At 44.0% G+C, this 25,182-nt stretch overlaps 1 protein-coding gene across 1 annotated transcript in view; it reads left to right on the forward strand.

Annotated features, from left to right (window-relative positions):
• LOC135513646 (nuclear receptor ROR-beta-like) overlaps positions 1–25,182 on the forward strand; it is a 61,941-nt gene that overhangs the window by 34,860 nt on the left and 1,899 nt on the right. The window contains exons 2-9 of the mRNA XM_064936508.1: positions 20,175–20,298; positions 20,435–20,576; positions 21,087–21,515; positions 22,223–22,344; positions 23,474–23,606; positions 23,777–23,884; positions 24,024–24,134; positions 24,478–24,590. Coding sequence (XP_064792580.1) covers positions 20,175–20,298; positions 20,435–20,576; positions 21,087–21,515; positions 22,223–22,344; positions 23,474–23,606; positions 23,777–23,884; positions 24,024–24,134; positions 24,478–24,590 — 1,282 coding nt within the window. The remainder of the gene's footprint in view (positions 1–20,174; positions 20,299–20,434; positions 20,577–21,086; positions 21,516–22,222; positions 22,345–23,473; positions 23,607–23,776; positions 23,885–24,023; positions 24,135–24,477; positions 24,591–25,182) is intronic.

Raw genomic sequence — 25,182 nt, forward strand, 5'->3', positions numbered from 1 at the left:
TGAGGCCTGGTTGTTTTGAGTACTCTACTACGATTTGAGTTACATTCCGTTATCCCCAGTTTATATTTCCTGTTTTTGAATTGTCCTGTTTGTTATTTTGTTTTGTACGTGTTCCGCACATAGCGGATAGTTTTCCAGCGATTGCACTGTAAATAAACGCCCTCATCCTGGAAATATGCATTGGGAAATACTTTATGTGCAGTAGAGAAGAAACATTAGACGTGTGTAATATCATTTGAGCCTGTATCCTCTCAGTGACACATAAGCATTTAAACAGCTAAATTTGACTGATAAACATTTAGTATTTCAATATATATATAGTGCGGGTATCAATATTTTTTCAGTGGTTCTCTTTAACTATTCAATCCACAGCCATTACAGTGTTTAACATCCAATATATTAAATATTTACCAGGGAGAGTGTTGAACCTTGTAACCAATAAACTATTTAGATTCAACCATTTTTCAAATCCCAATTATAAATGATTTCAAAATGTGCTAGTCTAACTGATGTAGCCTAATCTAACTAAGTGTGAGAGGTTAAGGCCTGCCTATACATTACAAAATCATTTCTTTGACTGTAAATTGTCTGTGAAATTAAAGAAACATGTGATTCTGACCCCTTTCCATAGTCAACTCTAAAGATTTTTGACGATGTGGGCATGCACAGCCTGAACTCAAACGCTCCTCTTTAGTCTATAAAATGTTGTAGAAATATGGTTGTAAGATGGTTGGATGATATGTTATACAGTATGCTATGGGCTATTACACTGGCTCATTATTGGGACGTCGAGAGTGGGAGGAGCAGAAAGTGCTCGTCCAATCCCTGCTTCTCTAAGCCTCTCTAGCGCTCTCCCCTCCCCGGGGGAAACAGTGAAAACCTCCCGTAGATGTTCAGGCGCAGATGTCATGTGAAAAGCCGCATGCTCGCAGAGCGGACGACACTCAAACCGTCTGACCACCTCTCCACACTCCCGTCTCTCTGCTCCGCTCTGCCCAGCGCGTCAACAAGCACGAGCCTGTTCTGGTCTGGAATGCTTTTGCGCAGAAACAACACTCCCCGAATGAACGTGGACGACGGCAAACATTAACGTTGTTTTGTTTTTGCCCGGGGATTTTGCTTTTTAAAAGTATTTATGTTTGTTTCTTCATGACTGCTGCATTCGGAAGAGAGTCGCACAAACACCACCATGCGAGGTAAGGACTGCTTTTGACAGCTCATTTAAATAGCAGGCGCATCTACCCACTCACATCACTGGTATTCCCCACATCCATTCTGTACTATAGTTCTGTTGTGTGCGCGCTGTGTGAACTTTACTAGGGAAGTTTTTTTTATCCCAACTTGCTCATGCCTCAGTCACTATTAGCCCCAGCTTGAGAATACAATTGCCATTTAGTCTCACTATTCAGTAACCTATTCGGATTTGTATACTGTGTGTGTGCGTGTGCGTGTTGTTCTCCATGAGACGTCCATGTATGGCCCATTAAACACCTTGTATAAGTCCCAGTGTTGGAGTTAACTCTGAGTTAACGCAACACTGTTTAGTTTGGAGGAGCGTCAAGCCTTCAGATGCTCTGGCTGAATGGAGTGACTGAATAGAGATCATCTTCATGAAGGACATCGTTTGCTATTGCCGTAAACTATTTCCGTAAACTATTGCCACTGACGATTTAAAGCGGCAATTCGCAGTTGAAACAATAACAAAGCCTTTCCCACCCCTGTTTCGGCAAAAAGCTGAGGGGTGGGACTGGATAAATGTAAAAGGTTTAGTAGAGCGCATGACACGTTGGAACACAGAACCTCCAAGCTTGGCCCTATAGCACCATGGGCTGCAGGACACACAGTCTTATACATGTTTGCTCTCTGGAAAAAAATGCAAATACATTTTGTTTCTTTAAAGGGCAATCTGCAGTTGCAGCATCCATTTTTGGACTTAGAAATTATATGTACCCATTAATTCTTGAAGAATACAAGTTAGACATGCCTCATGAGCTTCGTTAAACTGTCGTACCCCATCCCCAAATATAAGCTTGTTGTCCATGTATAGGATGTGTCCTGCATACCTCCCTGGTGATATAGGACCAAGCAAGGAGGTTCTGTGTTGGGAGTGCGCTCTACTAACCCATATCCATCAGTCAAGCGCTGCACCGCTCCATAAGCATCGAAATGCAACATTAGTGCCCCCCACGTCCAACACACACACACACACACACGCACACGCACACGCACACGCACACACACACACACACACACACACACACACACACACACACACGCACACACACACGAGAGAGAGGGTAATGTCCCCATGTCTTCGAGACGGAAGTTAAACCCACAGCTCTCTCTCTTTTTCCCTCTTTCTCCCCTTACAATCATGCGCTTTGGATCCAAGGCTTTCAATGCTGAATAGTAGACCTATTTTACAATTTACTCCTACAAATTATGTCAGACTAACAAAACATAGTGGCAATGCTGTTCGGTCCAATAATTGAAAATGAACATTTCCGTGATGACCAATAGTTGTCAAATTGCGTAAGTCTAGTGTTATTAATTTGTATGATGACTAGCGCTCAGGCTACCTTGTGAATTGTAAAATAACAATAATCACTTAAACGGAAATCCGTGACGAAAATAAGCCTACATGAACTATTATGATAGTGTAAAAGTCTAAATAAAGTAACCAGTTCGTTCAATGAAAGACAGGTGAGGGCCTCACTTAGAGGTATTCTATAGCGTCTGTTGTTCCAGGCTGCATTCTCATTCCTTCGTTGTAGGTGTGTAGACATATGACAAATGATACAAAAACGCCATTGTGTTGATATTAATAAAGTGTAGTTAAACTAAACTGTACTGAATTATGGGCAATATTAACGTTAAACATAGATTATCAATGGCGAGCTTAATTTGAGTTTGTCATCATTAAATATACAACATGCCCAGTACAGAAATGACTCTTAAAATAAACAACATTCAAATAATAATTATGATTATTCTAAGCCCATTGTTGAAGTTATAGCTATAAGACAATATTTAGACTAATTAATGAATATTTTTTCAAAGTGCAACAATATTCTGTGATGTTAATTAACAGTATTTTCATATTTTTACATTAATATTATTGTGTCCTATGCTATTGCTATTTGGCTTTGAAAATCAAGCAACATTAGAAGGATTAAAATTACACCTCTGTTTGCCTCTGCGATTAGCAATTTAGCAGGCCTTCTCTTATAACCCTGGGGGAAAAAGAGGACGAAAACTTTGGGGTGGACATCTATCTCTCTCGCGCGCACAAATGACTTAACTCGTCTCTCCCCGCCCGCCTTGCAATAACTGTAGCCTACACTCACACTTTATTGGGCCTTGCGACCACTAGTGCATGGGCGTCTTGGGGGGATGCCGAAATCTCCGGCTTTATAGCTGTGGTGGGTAGAAGAGGGCCCGAAGCGTCTCTCTCTGTCCTCCTGTCTTTCTCTCTCCGTCTATCCTGCTGAACGCCCCAAAGGGTTTGTCAGATAGAATTAAATCAGTGTGCGCCACGCGGCCCCTCTCCCAACCTTCGCAGCCTGTGGAGTCTGCACTGCTCACAGAGAAATGCAATCACATCCACGAGGTTATGAAAAATAGAGCCCCCCTCATATGCCTTGTTTAATTATCATTTAGCAATTGTCAAACCTCCTGTCCCGACTGACCGACGGACGATGATGTAGCCTGTATTAGAACGATAACCAAAACCAACCAGGGGAGGGAGAAAATGCTGTGGTGAAAAAGAGAAAAGTTTCTCGTCTTATACTGTTCAATTTCCGTTATTTAATGACAAGCAGTTATCCAATGACAAGAAGGAAACGTTCTGAAAATAGTTACAACCTTATGCACCTGAAACACATACAAAAAGATCGGCTCAGGGTCAAATATTCTTTACGTGCTTTTGATTCATTGTTGCTATTTTAATTTGGATTTACTGGTTGGGGTCCAAGCATATTGTTTCACAAGTTCAACCTCCCCATACATTTTCATTGCCAATTAAACCATTTAAAGCAATTTTGTTGAGGGCTATAAGCCTATTCTAATCATGAACACCCTACTTTTTTTATTTCGCAAATTGTCCTTTCGAATTGAAGATATTTGCAGATGGGTTCATTTCTTTCCGGTTTGATTATGTTTGGCCAGGGGGCTTCTGGAACCAGGTGTACCTTTACACCTACACTTACTGTACACTCTCACCCTCATCCACAGTAACCCACAAAATACATCTTCAGTATAATAGTATGATGCCACCACACATGCGCACATCACATGCAAACACACATGCTCACACACACACATGCTCTCAGATATGCATACATGCATAAGCTTAACACAGGTGACCAAACACACAATGTAATAATATGTATATGTATGCACATGCACAAATGTATTCCAACAGACACATGCACAGATACACAATGACACACTACTGCAATGCAATGTCATTTTCACACAGGCGAACCCTCCCATAGACGGTATAGGTCACTGAGTTCAGTCCAGAGCAGGAGGGGGATGGGTCATGGGGTTGGGTGTGGTCTATGTGATCCTCTCTGTGAGTGAAAGGTGTCAATCACAATCTCCAACACTTCCTCTCTATTGGAAAATACAGAATGACAGAGAGAGAGAGAGAGAGAGAGGGGTGACAAAGGGGGTGTGGTGGGTAGATGTGAGACAGCAACACACTCCATAATCTACAGACAGCACCACAGAAGACCCCACACGCCACACGCTATCATCTCTCTGTCTCTGTCTCTCTCTCTACATCTTCCTCTTCTCTCTTTCTCTTTCTCTCTCTCTCTCTCTCTCTCTCTCTCTCTCTCTCTCTCTCCTTCTCTTTCGTGAGCACACACACACACAAATACACACAAACACATACACCCACTCTGTTCTCAACTCTGGCCTGTAAAACACAAATAGCCACAATGCCATGCATGATGTCCCAATGCCAATAGAATTTGAGGCATCCTGCATCTGCATTGATCAGCCAATCCCGGCGTTATCCAGGGGATCGATGCTTCCTGAAGGTCTACGGAAGCAATCCACAGCATCATCTATACTGTGGTGCACAGTTTAATTTACATAATCTACTCCAAATCATTTATCACAGTACACGATCTATCTCATCTCCTCATCAACATTACCCACAGCTTGAACAGCATTCTCTATATTGTCATAATTAGGAACATAAAGCTGTATTTCACTGGGTAGCATTCATTGTGGGGAAGGAGCAGGCAACACCTTAGTTGGTGGGAGGAAACAGTATAGAGGAAAATATACTCATCGTGTGTGTGTGTGTGTGTGTGTGTGTGTGTGTGTGTGTGTGTGTGTGTGTGTGTCTGACTAATGGCCCAGTGTTATGTAACTAGGGGAAAGATTACTCAAAGCCTGGGTCAGGAGAGCTAATCCTCCACACTGAGGTGTTGCACCATTACACACACACAACCACACGCACACGCACTGCACCCAATTCATCCACATATGACTACAGTATGTATAGCCTATCTCTCTGTAACTGTGTTCCTGTCTTCCTCTATCCCCTTTGTCTCTTGGTCAGTGGTGGAAAAGTATTCAACTGTTTTACTTGAGTAAAAATAAAGAAAATATACCTTAATAGAAAATGACTCAAGTGAAAGTAACCCAGTAAAATACTACTTGAGTAAAGTTCTAGAAGTCTGGTTTTAAATATACCAAAGTACAGTGGTGGAAAAAGTACTCAACCGTCATACTTGAGTAAAATTCCAAAGTAAAAGTAAAAGCTTCATAAAATTCCAGCTATTAAGCAAAGCAGACGGCCCAATTTTTTTGTATTTTTATGGACAGTCAGGGGCACACTCCAACACTGACATATTTTACAAACACAGAAATTGTGTTTAGTGTGCCTGCCAGATCAGAGGCAGTAAGGGATGACAACTTGTTATATTGATGGTGCGTGAATTGGACCATTTTGCTGTCCTGTCTGAGCAATCAAAATGTAACAAGTGCTTTTGGGTGTCAGTGAAAATGTATGGGAGTAAAAAGTACATCTTTTCTTTTGGAATGTAGTGGCGCAAAAGCTGTCAAAAATGGAAATAGTGAAGTATAGATAGTCCAAAAGATCACTTAAGTAGTACTTCAAGGACATTCTACTTAGTTACTTTACACCACTGCACTTGCTCTAACCCTGTGTCCCTGTCTCTCCTCACTCGACCGGTCTGCTCTTCCATCACTTGTGCTCTCAACTCAAATTAAGAGAGCTTGTGTGTGTGTGTGTGTGTGCATGCTGTTGCATGTTTGACTTATCAGTGTGTTTGAGATAATGTTGTTAACAGCAGCCTGTAGACCATGCTTCTCTATCAGTGTGTGGTCCCAGTGGTTCTGAGCGTGAGGGTGGCATCCAAGCGCGCTTACTTAGCGACTGCTCCGTGTTGATTTTATTCCTCAGTGTCTGAGGGATTGTATGCGATACTCCGCTGAGAAGGATGGGGTGTGTGTGTGTGTGTGTGTGTGTGTGACACACTAGCAGTACCATGCATCTAGTTTATATTGGCTGTGAGGGATCTCTTGCAATTGCCCCAGTGCTGCCTGAACCTGAGTTAAAGAAGCAGCCTTTCTCTCTTTAGTATGTCCTTGTTAAACACAATGGAAGTATCTCTCAGTTATGCAGTGTATCCATACGCTGGCTGGTGGTGGAAGCAGAGGCACCCTGGTTGTCTGGTGGAGTGTGATGTGGTGCACTATGGGATTGAACTTTGATCTCATCAGCTCACTTTTGTTCAGTAGTAACTAGATGTGTCTATTGTGGGTGGTAGTCATCATGACGTGAGTCACGTGGATACAAGAACGGGCAAGGAAGAACGAGAGATGGGAGAGGGAAAGAGAGATGGGAGAGGGAAAGAGAGATGGGAGAAGGAAAGAGAGATGGGAGAGGGAAAGGGAGAAGGAGGGAGAAAGGAAAAGATAAAGACAAAGACAGTCAGATCGTGTGAGAGGTTAATTCAGCTTTCTGGATGTGTGCAATTCACCATCTGTGTGTGTGTGTGTGCGTCTATGCGGTGTCTTACTTAACGATTCAACAAGGACAGCTAATAAACAGCTAATACACAGTTAATACAATTTCTTGGACACAGTGTGAAGTAAGGCAGAACCCTTAGCTGTACTTTCTAGAGGCATTACAGTAGCCTCCACCATTCTCACATTTTTTTTAAATGATTATTAATGGAAAATAAAACACGAATATATCTTGATTAGATAAGTATTCAACCCCCTGAGTCAATACTTGTTTGAATCACCTTTGTCAGTTATTACAGCTGTGAGTATTTCTGGGTAAGTCTCTAAGAGCTTTGCACACCTGGGTTGTACAGTATTTGCCCATCATTCCTTAGGTCTATCAAGATGGTTATTGATCATTGCTAGACAGCCATTTTCATGTCTTGCCATAGATTCTCAAGACGATTTAAGTCAAAACTGCAACTAGGCCACTCAGTAACATTCAATGTCATCTTGGTAAGCAACCACTGTATAATTGGCCTGGTGTTTTAGGTAATTGTCCTGCTGAAAGGTGAATTTGTCTCCCAGTGTATGTTGGAAAGCAGACTGAACAAGGGTTTCCTCTAGGATTTTGCCTGTGCTTAGCTCTATTACATTTCCTTTTATCCTAAAAAACTCCCTAGTCATTGCCGATGACAAGCATACCCATAACATGTTGCTGCCACCACCATGCTTGAAAATATGAAGAGTGGTACTCAGTGATGTGTTTGCCCCAAACATAAGACTTTCTATTCAGCATTTTACAGATAATTGTATTTGTGGGGTACAGAGGCGCAGTAGTCATTTACAAATCATGTTAAACACTATTATTGCACACAGAGTGCGTCTATGCAATTTACTATGTGACTTGTTAACCACATTTTTACTCCTGAATACTTATTGACTCAATACATTCCAGCTTTCTATTTGTAAGTCATTTGTAAACATTTATAAAAACATGATTCCAATTGGACATTCTAGTGTATTGTGACACAAAATTGCAATTTAATCCATTTTAAATTCAGACTGTAACCCAACAAAATGTGTAAATAGTCAAGGGATGTGAATACTTTCTGAACGCGCTGTACTGTTGCTATATGTCCCTGTTACATTCCAGTTTTTACTATGTCCTGGGAGGAAACTAGGTGAAATTTCTGTGCACTTAATAGCGTCCTATAGAAGGTGACCATGGCCACCATGGATGCAACTAATTTTTAGTTACCTAAAGGTATTTTCTGAAGACTATTTTATATTATGCATTTAGCATGTATTCTACAACTCAATTAGATGCTGTAAAAAGGTATTGCCCACCATCGTATTCCATAGAAGGAAGTTTGTGGTAGCATACCTATAGCACTTACTGTGTCAACTATACGGGTGTGCTTCTAATAGGGGTTAGCGTTTTGTGAGTGGCAAAGATTAGCCTGTGTTAGCGTCAGTAGCTAATCTCATTGAGGAGATTCTCCAGGGCATCATCAGTTCTATTTCTCTCTTGTGAGCTGCGCTTCATCTTGAACCTCAGTACCAGATCTGCTGGTACTGACCTGCTGGTAGCTCCCACAATTATAAACCCTGCCCATCTGGTACTCCAGACAGGCTAAAGCAAACACTCAACGTATTTGAAAGATTTCAAATAGTATTTTAACCCAGGTCTTCTCTAACCTCAGTGCTCAGAATAGTGTCCTTATAAAAAAAAAGTCATATTTCATTATAGCCTCTTTGTTTTAAGCAGTGCCTTCATATTAATTTTCATAAAATACTGATATTATGTGTCTGTGAGAGAGAGAGAGAGAGAGAGAGAGAGAGAGAGAGAGGAAAGAGAGAGTGCAGGTGAAGCGAACACTTTGATAGTCTTTGTGATCAATTTGGCTCTTTGCGAAAGATGCCCCTTGGGCCACTTTGGGGAAAACCTTGTTAGACTGAGTTAAATTGTGGCCTGAGGCGAGCTATTAGCGTCCATCCCTGAGAGAGACACACACACACACACACACACACACACACACACACACACACACACACACATTTTCTCTCTCTCACACACTCTCTCCCTCTCTCTCTGTGTCACACACACACAAGGCAAGTGGCAAGTGTTGTAGTTTGGTCCAAATATTTGTGTATGCCCACTAATTTGTCTGTGGATTACGGTAACACTTATTTTAGTATAATTGATATGTTTAGCCTCCATTCCTTTGGGTCCATGTGATTCGCTAGTGTCCTCCAGCCAAGATGTGGTAGAATCTGCAGGTTTTTAATGCTATAGCTCTCTTGTTTTTGCTCTCTTTCTCCCTATTAGTCCTACCCTCTACCCTCCCCCTCTCTCACACACAAACACACAACACGCACACACAATGTCATCTACAATTAGGATTAAGACCATAGGAAGAACAGTGTGAGGTTAAGGGAGGGTTAAGGAGCAGGCAGTGACGACAAAATCATTTTTTTCTTAAACCAGAATAGGTGGGATGCTACGATGACAGTATGTGTGTCCATGCCTCCATGTGGTTGTTGATCATTGCTAGACAGCCATTTTCATGTTTACATATTTTTGTACACTCCAGCAAATACATGATTTGGATCATACTTATCATTATCTCTGTACACAGTGTGTAGGCTACCCCTGCTCAGAGGGGGAGAGACCAGGTGCTGTGGTCACACACATCATCCTTGGACTTGTTCCTTCCAGTCCGATGCCCCCCCCCCCTTCCAGGCCGATGCCCCCCCCCCCCCCAGGCCTGAAAGAGAGGTCAGAGGTCAATCCCTGAGAGGCCTTACAAGTCACAGAGGATGGTGCTGGGAAGGAGATGGCACAGTGTACTTGAGAGGTAGACCTGAGGGGGCAGGGGGTGGGAGGGACAGGTTGGGGGCGATGGGATTGGGTCCACCCTGTGGAGTATTTCCCACGCCTCCTTTGCATGCCTCCCCATCTCAGGGTCACTCACTAGGAACCCCACAATATGTTGTGTGGGCTTCACTTCTAGTGGGCAGGGGGGTGGAGGCATGCAAGGGAGACGTGGGAAATACTCCACAGGGTGGAGAAAAATACTGTATACTCATGCACACAGTTGTAGTTAAAACATGGGATGTATCAACGCTACATAAACACTATATAAACACTGTCGTGTGCGTACGTATGAGTGCATTTGTACGTGTGTATACATATGTACACTTTTGTGCGCGTGCATGTGTGTCTGTGTGTGTGAATCGATGCGTTGAATGTCAGCCAGTGGCCCCTTCTATTCCCTCTCTGGGGTGTACAATCGGAGAACAGAGCTGGATTCCATGAGCCCAGCGCAGCTGATCCCAGACCTGCCCCATGAGCAATTACCCACAGAGCATTGCGGCAAACTGGACGAGCCTGTGCCCTCTTACACATGGGAGGGGAGGAGGGCAAGGGGGGGAGTAACTACCATCCTTGATGCATCATGGCTACTGTCAACTGGACAAAGACATGTTTGCCCTCACAACACAGGGCAGGCATCAGGGGAGGGAAGGGGGATGGGGGATAGTTCCCTACTTGCCTGCCCTGTGTTACTCTTCACTCCAGCAGACTGTACGGAGCCCATGGAGAAAGTGCCAACCATACAGACAGGTCTGAGTAATTACCTACAATACCCGGCTGCTGCCATGATGCCAGAGCTGTCCAAGTGGGTCAATGTAGCCGTTGCTGACCCTAGTGAAAACACGGGTGTGTGTGTGTGTGTGTGTGTGTGTGGGGGGGGGGGGGGTGGTATGTGTGAGCAGCAATACAAGTAGCTACATAACCCCTCTTGTTGCTACTCCACGCTCCCATCCCATGTAACAGCATGCTGAACATAGTACAGCCCCGGGTGTGTTTTTTTTTGTAGCTCGTCCCCTCTAGTTAATAGATGAAACATGCATGTCCAATCTGCCCCTCCTGTTCACCCTTACACAAATAGCCCCTACGGCTGTTGAAATACAGCAACACCTAGTGGTAGAAAGATCACCCCACAGTTTATTGCTGTTCTAAGAAGGGCTTGTATTGCGCTTGGTATTGATGTGTTTTTTTAAGGGGGGGGGGGGGGGTGGATCAGCTATGAAATTAGCAGATAGAATTGGAGTCTATCAAATACCATTACTGCATCATTTCTAATCCCCTTTATATAGGTTTGATTATGCCCCTACTCGCCTCTTTCCTAGTTGAAGGACTTGGTGGAAAACATTACAATTCAATATATAATGTTTATTTCCTACTCATACTGGATTCCAAGTTTATCAGCCAATCAACCAATCACTCTAATCTTAATTCCATCACTCAGATTTCCACAGACTAACCCATCTTTGCCCAGGTAGGTGAAGGACCTCACATCCTCCAGTGGTTCTTTAAGGGTGATTTGGATTGTTTGTTTTATTGAACCTTTATTTAACTAGACAGGTCAGTTAAGAACACATTCTCATTTCCAATGAAGACCTACCAAAAGGCCTCTCCTGCAGGGACGGGGACCCTGGGATTAAAATAAATAAATACAATATAAATATAGGACGAAACACACATCACAACAAGATACACAACACTACATAAAGAGACCTAAAACAACAACATAGCAAGGCAGCAACACATGGCAGCACAGCATGGTAGCAACACAACACGACAACAACATTGTGGCAACACAACATGGTAGCGGCACGAAACATGGTACAAACATTATTGGGGACAGACAACAGCACAAAGGGCAAGAAGGTAGAGACAACAATACATCACGCAAAGCAGCCACAACTGTCTGTAAGAGTGTCCATGATTGAGTCTGAACGAAGAGCTTGAGATAAAACTGTCCTGTTTGAGTGTTTGTTGCAGCTCGTTCCAGTCGCTAGCTGCAGCAAACTGAAAAGAGGAGCGACTTAGGGATGTGTGCTTTGGGGACCTTTAACAGAATGTGACTGGCGGAACGGGTGTTGTATGTGGAGGATGAGGGCTGCAGTAGATATCTCAGAGACGGGGGAGTGAGGCCTAAGAGGGTTTTATAAATACACGTAAACCAGTGGGTCTTGTGACAGATATACAGAGATGTCCAGTTCACAGAGGATTATAGAGTGCAGTGATGTGTCCCATAAGGAGCATTGGTGGCAAATCTGATGGCCGAATGGTAAAGAACATCTAGCCGCTCGAGAGCACCCTTATCTGCCGATCTATGAATTGTGTTTCCCTTGGTGACAGGCAGTGGCTGAGACAGCAGATTTTCGGACTTTATAAACTGCGGTCTTTGAGAGAGGTAGTTAGCAAACGAGGCCAAAGACCCCTCAGAGACACCAATACTCCTTAGGCGGCCCACAACAATGGAATGGTCTACCGTATCAAAAGCTTTGGCCAAGTCAATAAAAATAGCAGCACAATATTGCTTAGAATCAAGGGCAATGGTGACATTATTGAGGACCGTTAAGGTTGCAGTAACACATCCATAATCTGAGCGGAAACCAGAATGCATTCCCAAGAGAATAGTATAGACATCAAGAAAGCCAGTCAGATTATTGACAAGTTTTTCCAACACTATTGATAAACGGGGCAAATAGAAAGATAGGCCTATTTCTATTTCTATCACAGTTAGGATCAGCTTCATCTCCCCCTTTAAATAAAGGACGAACTGTGGCTGCCTTCCAAGCAATGGGAACCTCCCCAAAAAGGAGAGACAGACTTGGCGATGATAGGGGCAACAACCTTAAAGAAGGAAGAAAGGGGTCTGACCTAGATGGAATTTTGGGGTCAAGTTTAAGGAGATCCTTTAGCACCTCGGACTCAGTGACTGCCTGCAGCGAGAAACTTTGTAGCGGGGCGGGGGGAAAAGAGAGAAGCATCGGGGATAGTCGCATTAGAAGGGGTGTGTCATGTGTCAGTGTGCAGCGGTGAGGACGGAGTCAGGCGCAGGACACAGAACTGAGTAAAATAACGTACTTTACTCGAAAAGAAACAACCATAAAATTCCACGCAGGGAAAACACACCATAACACAGCAGTCTATTAACACTCAACAAGAAACAATCACGCACAAAACATATTGGGAACCAGAGGGTTAAATAGGGAAAATAATTATAACGTAATGGGAACCAGGTGGGTACAATCAAGACAAAACAAATAGAAAAAGAAACGTAGATCGGTGGCAGCTAGAAAGCCGGTGACAACGAACGCCGCCCGAACAAGGAGAGGCAACAACTTTGGCGGACGTCGTGACAGGGTGGGAGATAAGGAAATGTTGGATGGGCAAGGAGTCAAATAGGAATCCTGACTTCATCAAGTGGTGATTAAAGAGCTCAGCCATGTGCTTCTTGTCAGTAACAACCACATCATCAACATTAAGAAGCATGGCAGCTGTGAGGAGGAGGGTTTATTCTCCAGGTCTTTAACCGTTGCCCAGAACGTCTTGGGGTTGGACCCATAGAGAGAGAACTGCTCCTTAAAGTAACTACCTTTGGCCTTCCGGATAGCCTGAGTGCACTTATTTCTCATTTGCCTGAACGAGAGCCAGTCAGCCTGAGTATGCGTGTGCTGAACCTTTCACCAAATGCAATTCTTGGAGGTGGAGGAATTCTGCAAGATCACAGTCGAACCAGCGGCTGAACAGTTGTTGAGCCTTATTATCTTGGTTTTGTTTCTGTGGATATGGAGTCCTAGTTGGGATGATGTGGTGTCCAGGTCTGGAATTGTATCTTGTATTTGCTCTTGACTGTGTGACAGGAGTGCTAGGTCCTCTGCAAAGTTGAGGTCGTCAAACTGTGTCCATAGAAACCACCGTATACCATTTTGCCTGTTCCCTGTTGTCTTCCTCATGATCCAGTCGATGGCTACCGGGAAAAGGAATGGTGACCGGAGACATCCCTCTGCTTGTTGTGCCATCATAAGTGGTGCAGATTTATATAATAGTTTCAATTGAAAAGAACAGATTGATGCTTCAGTTGTTGTTTTCTATATCAGTTCATAAACCCAATGCCATGATTTTGGCACATACAAAACCTGTTCCCAACAATCTTGAATTTGAAGCGGCATAGTTATCAAACCTCTCGACTTTAAGTGAAACTGATACATTTTAGGCCATGCGTTGTTTTTCATTGGAGGCAGACAATCATTTAATTCCTTTCTCTTTTGAGTAATTGCCTCTTCCATTTTTGTGGCAGAGCTTCAATGAGTTGGCTATAATTTGGGATGGAATATACATCTCCATACACCCTTTGCTAATAGCTTGTGTGACAGTTTTACCTTCCAATGTCATTCAGAAACATGATATTTTATGCATTTCTCCCCAGAAAATGTCCTCTATTAGTACATTGGAGTTTTAACCACATTATTTGCTGTAATACTTGATCTGCTTCATCTGGAGGATGAAATTGGAATTGTAACCAACTCTGTATTGCTTCATTTAAAAAGGATCATACTTTAAGCAGGGATCCATTATCAATCCACCGGAGATGGTTGGTTTTAATCTGTATAACGGCAAAAAGACCACTTTGAACCTTGGATGTGCCTCTTTTAATAGTCTGCTGCAAAACCAGTTTGGATTTAAATATCATTTTGAGAGAGGTTTAATGCCTTAATATGTCCTAATTTTAACCCTCCTAACTCATGTTCCTAATACAAAGGTGGCTGTTTAATGGTTTGCCATTCCAAATAAATCAAATCAAATGTCTTGCATGGCTTGAAAAAGGACTCTCCTGGAGTCAGCAGAGCCATGAATGAATATGGAACCTGCGGTATCAATAGGACATTAATCTGGGTCATTTTCCCGTAGATGGACAGGTATTTCCCTTTCCACAGTGTCAACATCCTATCTATTTGTAAGTTTTCTGGGATATGTACATCAAGCACATCAACATCAACTTCCGCCCATTTAATCAGGAGACCACATGGCAATTTCAAGTTTTGATGTTGTCTTGCTGTGAGTGAGTGTGTGTGTGTGTGTATTCTTTATAAATTGAGTTATGGTAAGCCAGTGCTCATGTACGGATGCTCCCATCTCCTCTAATGAAGCTAATTAAGGCTCTATTTAGAGAGTTGAGAACCCAGGAGACTGAGTGGTGTTCCTCACTTCATTAAAAATCAATTAACACACTCCACGTGCCAGTTCACTACACATCACTCACTGCACCAACCAGACTACTCTACAAAACTGTCTCCCTTACTTTTTTGTAACCCACCTGTCTCTCTGTTTGTTGGTGTCTGTGTCTCTCTTGCTCTCTCTCTCTCTCTCTCTTTGAGGAGATTGTGGGGCTGAGCTCCTCTTAGCCATGGAATCGCCAGCGCTGCACTCTTACATAACTTTTGGATAACAAACAGCCAGCCAGTCAGAGGGTCAGAGGGCAGCCACACCCACACAGCCAGCCAGTCAGAAGGCCTAGGAATCATTCATGCAGCTATTTATCTGCTATCTATCTGTTCTAAACTCATGTAGAATAGGATCCTGAAGCACGTGTTCCATATATACAGTAGTAACTGCACTCAATGTACCTGTCTGCAGTACTACTATGTAAATACACCGTTTTAGAGCCACTTGATTTGACTTGGTGAAAAATGCAACCATAGTGTTGGCACACCAAGTGAGAGGAGGCAATAAGAAGGGTAGGATGGTGATGGTAAGCAAGAAATACTCCATAGTTTGGTGACATCACTTCCTGTAGGCGTGTGTGTGTGACCGCTCAGCAAATCATTGCTCTGACAGGCAGACGACAGAAGCGAGTGGGTGGTCGTCTTAGCAACAGCCAAGCTGTCACGACTGGCTCCTTATTCCACCTGACAGGCCCGGTGGCTATGCACACACACTCTCTAACAGACACAAACACACACACACACACACACACACACACACACACACACACACACACACACACACACACACACTCTCTAACACACACACACATTCTGAAACACACAATCTCTAACACACAGAGACATACACACAAACGCACAGACACTCTCAAACACACACATAAGAATACAGACGACTACACACAAATTCACATACACAAAATCACCCAAAAGCTTACACACTCATACACACTCACCCACATGAACACAGAAATACTGACAGCTGGATTATAATCTTTGTCGGTTCACACACCCCTCAAAACGTTATTATGAACTGTAGACTGGTCAGTTGATAAATGCGTTTTTAAGATGTCCTTCCTTGAAGTTCAATTAGGAGTTGTTCCTAAAGGAGCTACAAAGAGACATTCTGGGGAATATAGCAGAATGTGGTTGTAAATGAGAGCGGCTGAACACTCACACAAACACAGTGTTGTTCTCTCTTTTACTGCCATTTCCTGAGGCACAACTGACCTGTTTTTCACACTATAAATAGACATCTTCACTGCATCACACTGTGTGTGTGTTCTTTCCCAGTCCGGCCCAGTTCGGCCCAGTTCGGCCCAGTCCAGCCCGCTGCGCTGACCCAGTTTGGCACTGGCCAGGAACTGGTGGAAGTGGGTCACCTCTAGAACAAACCCAGAGAGTCCTTCCACATGCACACACACACCCCCCCCACACCCCACCCCCGGACACACAGTTAATGACTCACATTCACAATGGGTATGTAGGGCTTGTAGATCGATAAGGGAAAGGAATAGGTGGAAGATTATATAAATGGGGGTAAATACAAACTGTCCTGTCTGCTGATGGTTTTCAGCTCTCAAGAGGGCCTTGTCTTACCCCTCATCAGTTTTAACCCCTACTAACTAACAGTCTGTCTGTCTGTCTGTCTGTCTGTCTGTCTGTCTGTCTGTCTGTCTGTCTGTCTGTCTGTCTGTCTGTCTGATAATAGTGTCCTGGGTCGTGTGGGGTCAGGATCTATATAACCTTGTGTCACCACATGGTCTTAGACTCTGGGGTCACAGAGGTCAGGGTCATTAAACCCGCAGTCGGACCCTCTCTTACTCAGGCTTTGTGGGGGGAGTGGGACATCCCTCCCTGGGTAAAGAGGTACAAGACAGCTCCAGCTTAGGCAGCAGACAACTCTGAGTAGTCATTATCTCCCTGAGCTAATCCCATTATGACACTATACACACACAGATGACATACAAACCACATACACACACTCCATAAACACTGCTGATGCACACACACATTAAAACACCTGTTGTCCTGTTGTAGCTGCAACACAGAGCGGTGTGTGTCGGCTACATGTGTTTATGCATGTGTCTCGGCGGGAAATGACAATGGATGCCATAGGTAGGACATACTTTTGGACATTGCCTTTGACCACAAATTACTGCATTCATAGGCTAAAACGTTAGATGTAATTTCTCTGTGTACTTTGTATAGTGTACAGTTTCTCTGTTATTGCTCTACCACAGATTGAAATGAATCATTGGTTGTGTTCATTAGGGCACACGTAAAAAATAATGTTTGCAACGTAAAAGAAAAACTAGTGTTTCTTATTGGACAAATCCAGGTAGTCCCTTCCTGTTTCTGTCCATTTTTCTTCCGTTTGGTTCCAAATGAACACAACCCAGTTGGGGTCCCTTGTCGAAGGTCCAGGAATGGCTGAAGGACTGCAACATTTACCTGGAGCTAACTCTGCAAATAGCACTGCTGGGTGATTTGAAAAATCTATGTCAATTGGTCAATTGATCAATAATATAATAATACTTTTGGCAAAAATGTTTCTTTCATTTACAATCTGTAAAATTGATGAGAATAGAGAGGTTCAGGCCTCCCGGGTGGCACAGTGGTTACTCTGTGCCATCAAAGTCCCTGGGTTCGCGCCCAGGCTCTGTCGTAACCGGCCGCGACCGGGAGGTCGGGGGGCGACGCACAATTGGCCTAGTGTCGTCGCGGGTTAAGGAGGGCTTGGTCGGTAGGGATGTCCTTGTCTCATCGCGCACCAGCGACTCCTGTGGCTACAAGCTTGGCACACCTGTATTTGGGGAGTTTCTCCCATTCTTCTCTGCAGATCCTCTCAATCTCGTGTCAAGTTGGATGGGGGAGCGTTTACTGCACTGCTATTTTAAGGTCTCTGCATTGATGTTCGATCGGGTTCAAGACCGGGCTCTGACTGGGCCACTCAAAGACATTCAAAGACTTGTCCCAAAGCCACTCCTGCATTGTCTTGGCAGTGTGCTTAGGGTCCTGCATTTGTCCCAGTCTGAGGTCCTGAGCACTCTCGAGCAGGTTTTCATCAAGGATCTCGCTGTACTTGGCTCCTTTCATCTTTCCCTCGATCCTGACTAGTCTCCCAGTCCCTGCCGCTGAAAAACATCCCCACAGCATGATGCTGCCACCACCATGCTTCACCGCAGGGATGGTGACAGGTTTCCTCCAGATGTGGCGCTTGACATTCATGCCAAAAATATCTTTGGAGCTCTGTCTTGGGGACCTTCAATGCTGCAGAAATATTTTGGTACCCTTCCCTAGATCTGTGCCTCGACACAATCCTGTCTTGGAGCTTCGACCTCATGGCTTGGTGTTTGCTATGGCATTCACTGTCAACTGCCTAGAAGGCCAGCATCCCGGAGTCGCCTCTTCACTGTTGACGTTAAGACTGGTGTTTTGTGTTTACTATTTAATGAAGCTGCCAGTTGAGGACTTGTGAGGAGTCTGTTTCTCAAACTAGACACTCCAATGTACTTGTCCTCTTGATCAGTTGTGCACCGGGGCCTCCCACTCCTCTTTCTATTCTGGCTAGAGACCATTTGCGCTTTTCTGTGAAGGGAGTAGTACACAGCGTTGTACAAGATCTTCAGTTTCTTGGCAATTTCTCGCATGGAATAGCCTTCATTTCTCAGAAGAAGGATAGACTGAGCTTCAGAAGAAAGTTATTTGTTTCTGGCAATTTTGAGCCTGTAATCGAACCCACAAATGCTGATGCTCCAGATACTCAACTAGTCTAAAGAAGTCCAGTTTTATTGCTTCTTTAATCAGGACAACAGTTGTCAGCTGTGCTAACAAAATTGCAAAGGGTTTTCTAATGAGCAATTAGCATTTTAAAATAATATACTTGAATAGCGAACACAACATGCCATTGGAACACAGGAGGTTGCTGATGATGGGCTTCTGTACGCCTATGTAGATAGTCCATAAAAAAATCGTCAATTTCCAGCCACAATAGTCATTTACAACATTAACAATGTCTACACTGTATTTCTGATCAATTTGATGTTATTTTAATGGACACATTCTTTTGCTTTTCTTTCAATAACAAGGACATTTCTAAGTGACCTAACTTTTGAATGGTCGTGTGTATATATATATATATATATATATATATAACAGTATATATATAACAGTATATATATATATATGACTGTTGCCTCCCATTTAAGTGTATTGTGATGGTAATTGTTAGGTTGAGGTTGCTAGCCACAATTTTATATTCAACCTAGCCTGTTTTTTAACTAGCTAACGTTTGCTAGCGAGCTTGACTTGCAGTAAAGTTAGAGAAACATTTCAAGAAAAAAGTAACTAAACAAAACATGCTATATTATCACCTGAAATGTCTGTTAATAACCATCTTACCTAATTCTACCAGGTTCAGGGACAGAAAGAATATTAGGGAATTGGTGCTTTGGATAAGCCAGTGTGCATCGCAAGGAAACATCTTGGGAGGAAGGAAGTCATTTAGGATTAGATTGAGTGTCTAATCTCTTTATAGTGAGTGTGCAGTCTCAGCAGATATGTGCCACCTATCGCTCGATCTATCTGTCACTCTCCTTCTCTGTCTTGAACTACGTGGCTCCACTGGTTACTGTGGTCACTGGACACTCCTAATGGTTACTGTGTGTGGCAATTTCAGACCTACAGTACGCAGTTCAGTCCTACAGTACACTACGTTTCCAATGCGAGTGAGTGAATAAAGGAAGATACTTTGGTGATGTAACCCCACTACAATCCTGGGAGCACATCTAAGGACCCCTGCTCATCGTCCTGACATAAAGTCTGTCACTAGTGTTCCTGTCATTACCACTACAAAAAAAAAAACACTGCTAAAATTAACAGGATGTCCCAATGTCACAGTGACCTGCTGACTGGAGAGGTTCCTTCTGATTGGGAGTGCCCCCTCACTGGGTCATATGTGACAGAAACACACACACACACACACACACACACACACTAATGAGCCCCCCGACAGTGGGGGAAAAGTTGAGCGGCTATTAACACTGGTACAGTACAGGCAAGTGTGTGTGATCCAATAAAACGGTTATGTAACTCAGGTATGTGTGTTTTCCCCTTCCCCCTTCTCTGTTCACAGCCCAAATCGAAGTTATACCATGCAAAATTTGCGGAGACAAGTCATCAGGAATCCACTATGGAGTCATCACATGTGAGGGCTGCAAAGTGAGTTGTCAACACAGCTCTGTTGTTCCCTCTGTCCATCCTTCTCCTCTGTCATTTTGTTTTATATCTTCTTTCCTATATTTTCCTTTCTTTACAAAACATTGACTGACCGCTCGTGTTTGTGAATGTCCTGTAGGGATTCTTCAGACGTAGTCAACAGAACAACGCAGCATACTCCTGCCCTCGCCAGAGGAACTGTCTGATCGACAGGACCAATCGAAACCGCTGCCAACACTGCCGCTTACAGAAGTGTCTCGCGCTCGGAATGTCCAGAGATGGTGAGACCGCTTCGACACACACATGAACGTACACACAAGTACATACACAAACACAAGTGTAGACACTTGCTTACGTAAAGGGATAGCTTGCGATTTTGACAATGAAGCCCTTCATCTATTTCCCTAGAGTCAGAGGAACTTATGGATATCATTTTTGTCTCTGCGTCCAGTATGAAGGAAGTTCGAGGTAGTTTCGCGAGCCAATGCTAACTAGCTTAGCGCAAAAACTGAAAGGCTTCGGTTACAGCTAGCATGCTAGCGCTAACGCTAGTTACCATTGGCTTGCGAAACTACCTCAAACTTCCTTCATACTGGGCGCAGAAACAAAAATGGCATCTACAAGTTTATCTGACTCTAGGGAAATAGATGAAGGGCTTCATTGTCAAAATCACAAACTATCCCTTTAAGATTGTCAAATACTATTGTAATCTCTGGAATGTAAAAGCACAGGTGAAGCTGAGAGAACACAAACACAATGTGACTAATAAAGAACCCTCCCTCTGTGCGTAGCGGTGAAGTTTGGCCGCATGTCAAAGAAGCAGCGAGACAGCCTGTACGCCGAGGTGCAGAAGCACCAGCAGCGGATCCTGAATGAGCGGCAGCAGCAGACTGGTGAGGCTGAGGCCCTGGCGCGCGTCTACTCCTCCAGCCTGACCAACGGCCTCAACACCCTCAACCACGAGATCGGAGGCACCTACGCCAACGGCCACGTTATCGAGCTTCCCAAGGGCCAGGTGAACGGTGGTGCCCCCGGCGGCTACTACCACGGTATGGACTCCACCCAGCCCTCCCCGGATCAGTCAGGCCTGGACATGGCGGGCATGAAGCACATAAAACAGGAGCCTGTCTACGACCTGACCCCTGTGACCAACCTGTTCAACTACAGCTCCTACCAGGACAGTCAGCTGGCGCCAAGCAATGTCAGCATGGGAGAGCTAGGTAACTAAGGGTTAGGGTTAGGTTTATTCACAAGTGTTCAATTGGACCATCAGTGCCGCCTTCAAAAACATTAGGTACATGACATAATGAGGCCCGAGTGTTGTAAGGGGCAGGAAGACAACAGGCCTTAGTTGATGATTTGAACAGGAAGGTGTCATGGAGAGGCTAAGTGTGATAAGCTGTCATTGTGATAAGCAGTGTGAGCAACCTGAGATCAGACTTTCCTAGGGGGGGGGCATCATATTGAAGCTCAGCCCATTAATGCAAGAAACACCCTGTCAGATTGCAGAGTGAAGCTTGAGTGTTGCCTGCCTTACTAAGGTTGCAATGTCAAGTCAGCTGAACACAGTTTTACTAGTGCACTCTCTATTGGAGTTACACAATACATTAGCTGATTTTTTAAAAGATCCGTTCTGCTGTTTTCTACACCCCGATTCAATTAGCCCAACAATTATTTTCTACAATTCAGATTCAGATACATAAAAATAAACTTTGTCCCCAGGCTGGTGGACGAGACTACATAGTTGCATGAGAAAGTTGCATGAGGACTGAAACCTTCGGAAGTTGAATAAAGTTAGTTTTCATTAAGCTTGTGTACGGTTCATTGGTTTCATGCTCCATAGACAATGAATGGTAAGCTACCGTTTTGCTCGAATTGTGATCAAAGTGTGTCTGACTCTGTATCTTCACCCCCTCTCCCTCCATAGATCGTATCGCCCAGAACATTATAAAGTCTCACCTGGAGACCTGTCAATACACAGCAGATGAGCTCCAGCAGCTGGCCTGGCAAACACACTCCTACGATGACATCAAGATGTACCAGAGCAAAGTGAGTGGGACGAGTGTGTGTGTACCTCACAGGAGGTTGGTGGCACCTTAATTGGGGAGGATGGGCTTGTGGCAATTACTGGAGCAGAATCAGGAGAATGGTATCAAATACATGAAACACATGGTTTCCAGGTGTTTGTTGCCATTCCATTTGCACCGTTCCCAGCCCTTATTATAAGCCGTCCTCCTATCAGCAGCCTCCTGTGGTGTGTGTGTATTCCTTGTGACCAGCCGAGTTTACACTGCTCACTAACCTACAGTACAACCTCTGAGCACCTCCCAACTCTATTGTCATCCAATGTCTCTTTTGTTCCCTATACCAACTGCCCTCATTCTCTTCCAAACTCTGGTTGTCTATAGAATCTCAACCCCCTCTCTTTCTGTCTCTTTTTTTTCTCAAGTTCTCTCTTTCTCTGCTCATTTCTCCTTCTTCTGTTTCTATCTCTCTCTCGCTCCTTTTCTCCGCCTGCCTGCCTGCCTCTCTGTGTGTGTGTGTGTGTGTGTGTGTGTGTGTGTGTGTGTGTGTGTGTGTGTGTGTGTGTGTGTGTGTGTGTGTGTGTGTGTGTGTGTGTGTGTGTGTGTGTGTGTGTGTGTGTGTGTGTGTGTGTGTGTGTGTGTGTGTGTGTGTGTGTGTGTGTGTGTGTGTGTGTGTGTGTGTGTGTGTGTGTGTGTGTGTGTGTGTGTGTGTGTGTGTGTGTGTGTGTGTGTGTGTGTGTGTGTGTGTGTGAAACAGCACTAGTTCTTTTATATCACCGTGACTTCTCTCATTCCTCTGTGTCTAATGGATTATGGGTCATTACAGAAGAACCCTTTGAAATATTCTCCATAGAGATTCATCTTACAGACAGAAACTATAGAACACACAAAAGCAATTTGCTGATATTGTACTTTGGATATTCTGAGTAGCGAGGGAGCTGACAATTTTCTAAGTATGCATTTTCCCTATTCCTGTATGGTACTTCATTGAAATGTAAAAAGGGAAATACAACTCTGCGTGTCTTGTGGGCATAGTCCTGTGGCATAAACGTGTGTTAAATACGGTTTGTATTTGTTTGCACTTGCGGAAGTGCTATAGCAGTGTGTATACGAGCTGAAGTTCTGAACTTGCCAACGTGTGTATTTCTCTGCAGACACGAGACATGCTGTGGCAGCAGTGTGCCATCCAGATCACACATGCCATCCAGTATGTGGTGGAGTTTGCCAAGCGCATTTCAGGCTTCATGGAGCTGTGCCAGAATGACCAGATCCTTCTGCTCAAGTCAGGTGAGCTGACACTGTTGACCTACTGGAAACAAGCTGCTTGAAACAACCACGTTTCCACATCCTTTAAAAAAATGTTTTTTTTTTAAACTGTATCAACGATGTAGCACCAACATGAAAAACATATTGGATTAGCAAAAAGTCATCAACGTGTCTCTCTCTCTCTAATCTAGGTTGTCTGGAGGTGGTCCTGGTTAGAATGTGTCGGGCGTTTAACCCACTCAACAACACAGTGCTGTTTGAGGGGAAGTACGGGGGCATGCAGATGTTCAAAGCTCTAGGTAAGGCACTGCTGCTAGCGCTACTGTACCACCTCATTGACTGTCATCTAAGTAGCATGATGTACTACAGTACCCATAATGCCCTGGACAACATATAACTATGACAATGAATTGACAGCCTCTCTATTGTCTCTCTCAGGCTGTGACGATCTGGTCAGCGCGGTGTTTGACTTTGCCAAGAGTCTGTGCTCTCTGCAGCTCACTGAGGAGGAAATCGCTCTGTTCTCCGCAGCAGTGCTCATCTCCACAGGTCAGTACTGACGACACACAGCCACAGTTACCTTCTGCTGCCACCTACAGGCAGACCTTACCGAGGCACTGCCTGGCTGGAGAATGCTGCGGTCACAGTGACTGACATGACTGAGGCTGTCTTTATTAGTAGTAAGACGGACACAATTTATTCCTGGGTTCCTGCCTTTACAGGGAGTTTTACATCGCCGCCGTGCTTCTACATCTGCATTGCTTCCTCTTTGGGGTTTGAGGCTGGGTTTCTATATAAGCACTTTGTGCCATCTGCTGATGTAAAAAAGGGCTTTATTAATACATTTGATTGATTGATTGGCATGTGATGTGGTTGTGTGTTCCTTTGTCAGACCGGCCGTGGCTGATGGAGCCCAGGAAGGTGCAGAAGCTCCAGGAGAAGATCTACTTTGCGCTGCAGCACATCATGCAGAAGAACCACATGGATGAGGACACGCTGGCTAAGGTAGGGCGCATCACCACTCCGATCACTGAGCCTCATAGAGTACATCTGTTGTTAGGCGTCACATCGAAGAGCGTCACACCTAGGCACTGTTAGATGGCAGCAGCGGTGCAACTTTGGTTTTAAAAGTGGGGGGACAATTATATATACAGTGGGGAGAACAAGTTTTTGATACACTGCCAATTTTGCAGGTTTTCCTACTTCCAAAGTATGTAGAGGTCTGTCATTTTTATCATATGTACACTTCAACTATGAGAGACGGAATCTAAAACAAAAATCCAGAAAATCACATTGTATTATTTTTAAGTAATTAATTTGCATTTTATTGCATGACATAAGTATTTGATCACCTACCAACCAGTAAGAATTCCGGCTCTCACAGACCTGTTAGTGTTTCTTTAAGAAGCCCCCCTGTTCTCCACTCATTACCTGTATTAACTGCACCTGTTTGAACTCGTTACCTGTATAAAAGACACCTGTCCACACACTCAATCAAACAGACTCCAACCTCTCCACAATGGCCAAGACTGGAGAGCTGTGTAAGGACATCAGGGATAAAATTGTAGACCTGCACAAGGCTGGGATGGGCTACAGG

The sequence above is a fragment of the Oncorhynchus masou genome, chromosome 25 (genome assembly GCF_036934945.1).
Source record: "Oncorhynchus masou masou isolate Uvic2021 chromosome 25, UVic_Omas_1.1, whole genome shotgun sequence".
Lineage (NCBI taxonomy): Eukaryota > Metazoa > Chordata > Actinopteri > Salmoniformes > Salmonidae > Oncorhynchus > Oncorhynchus masou.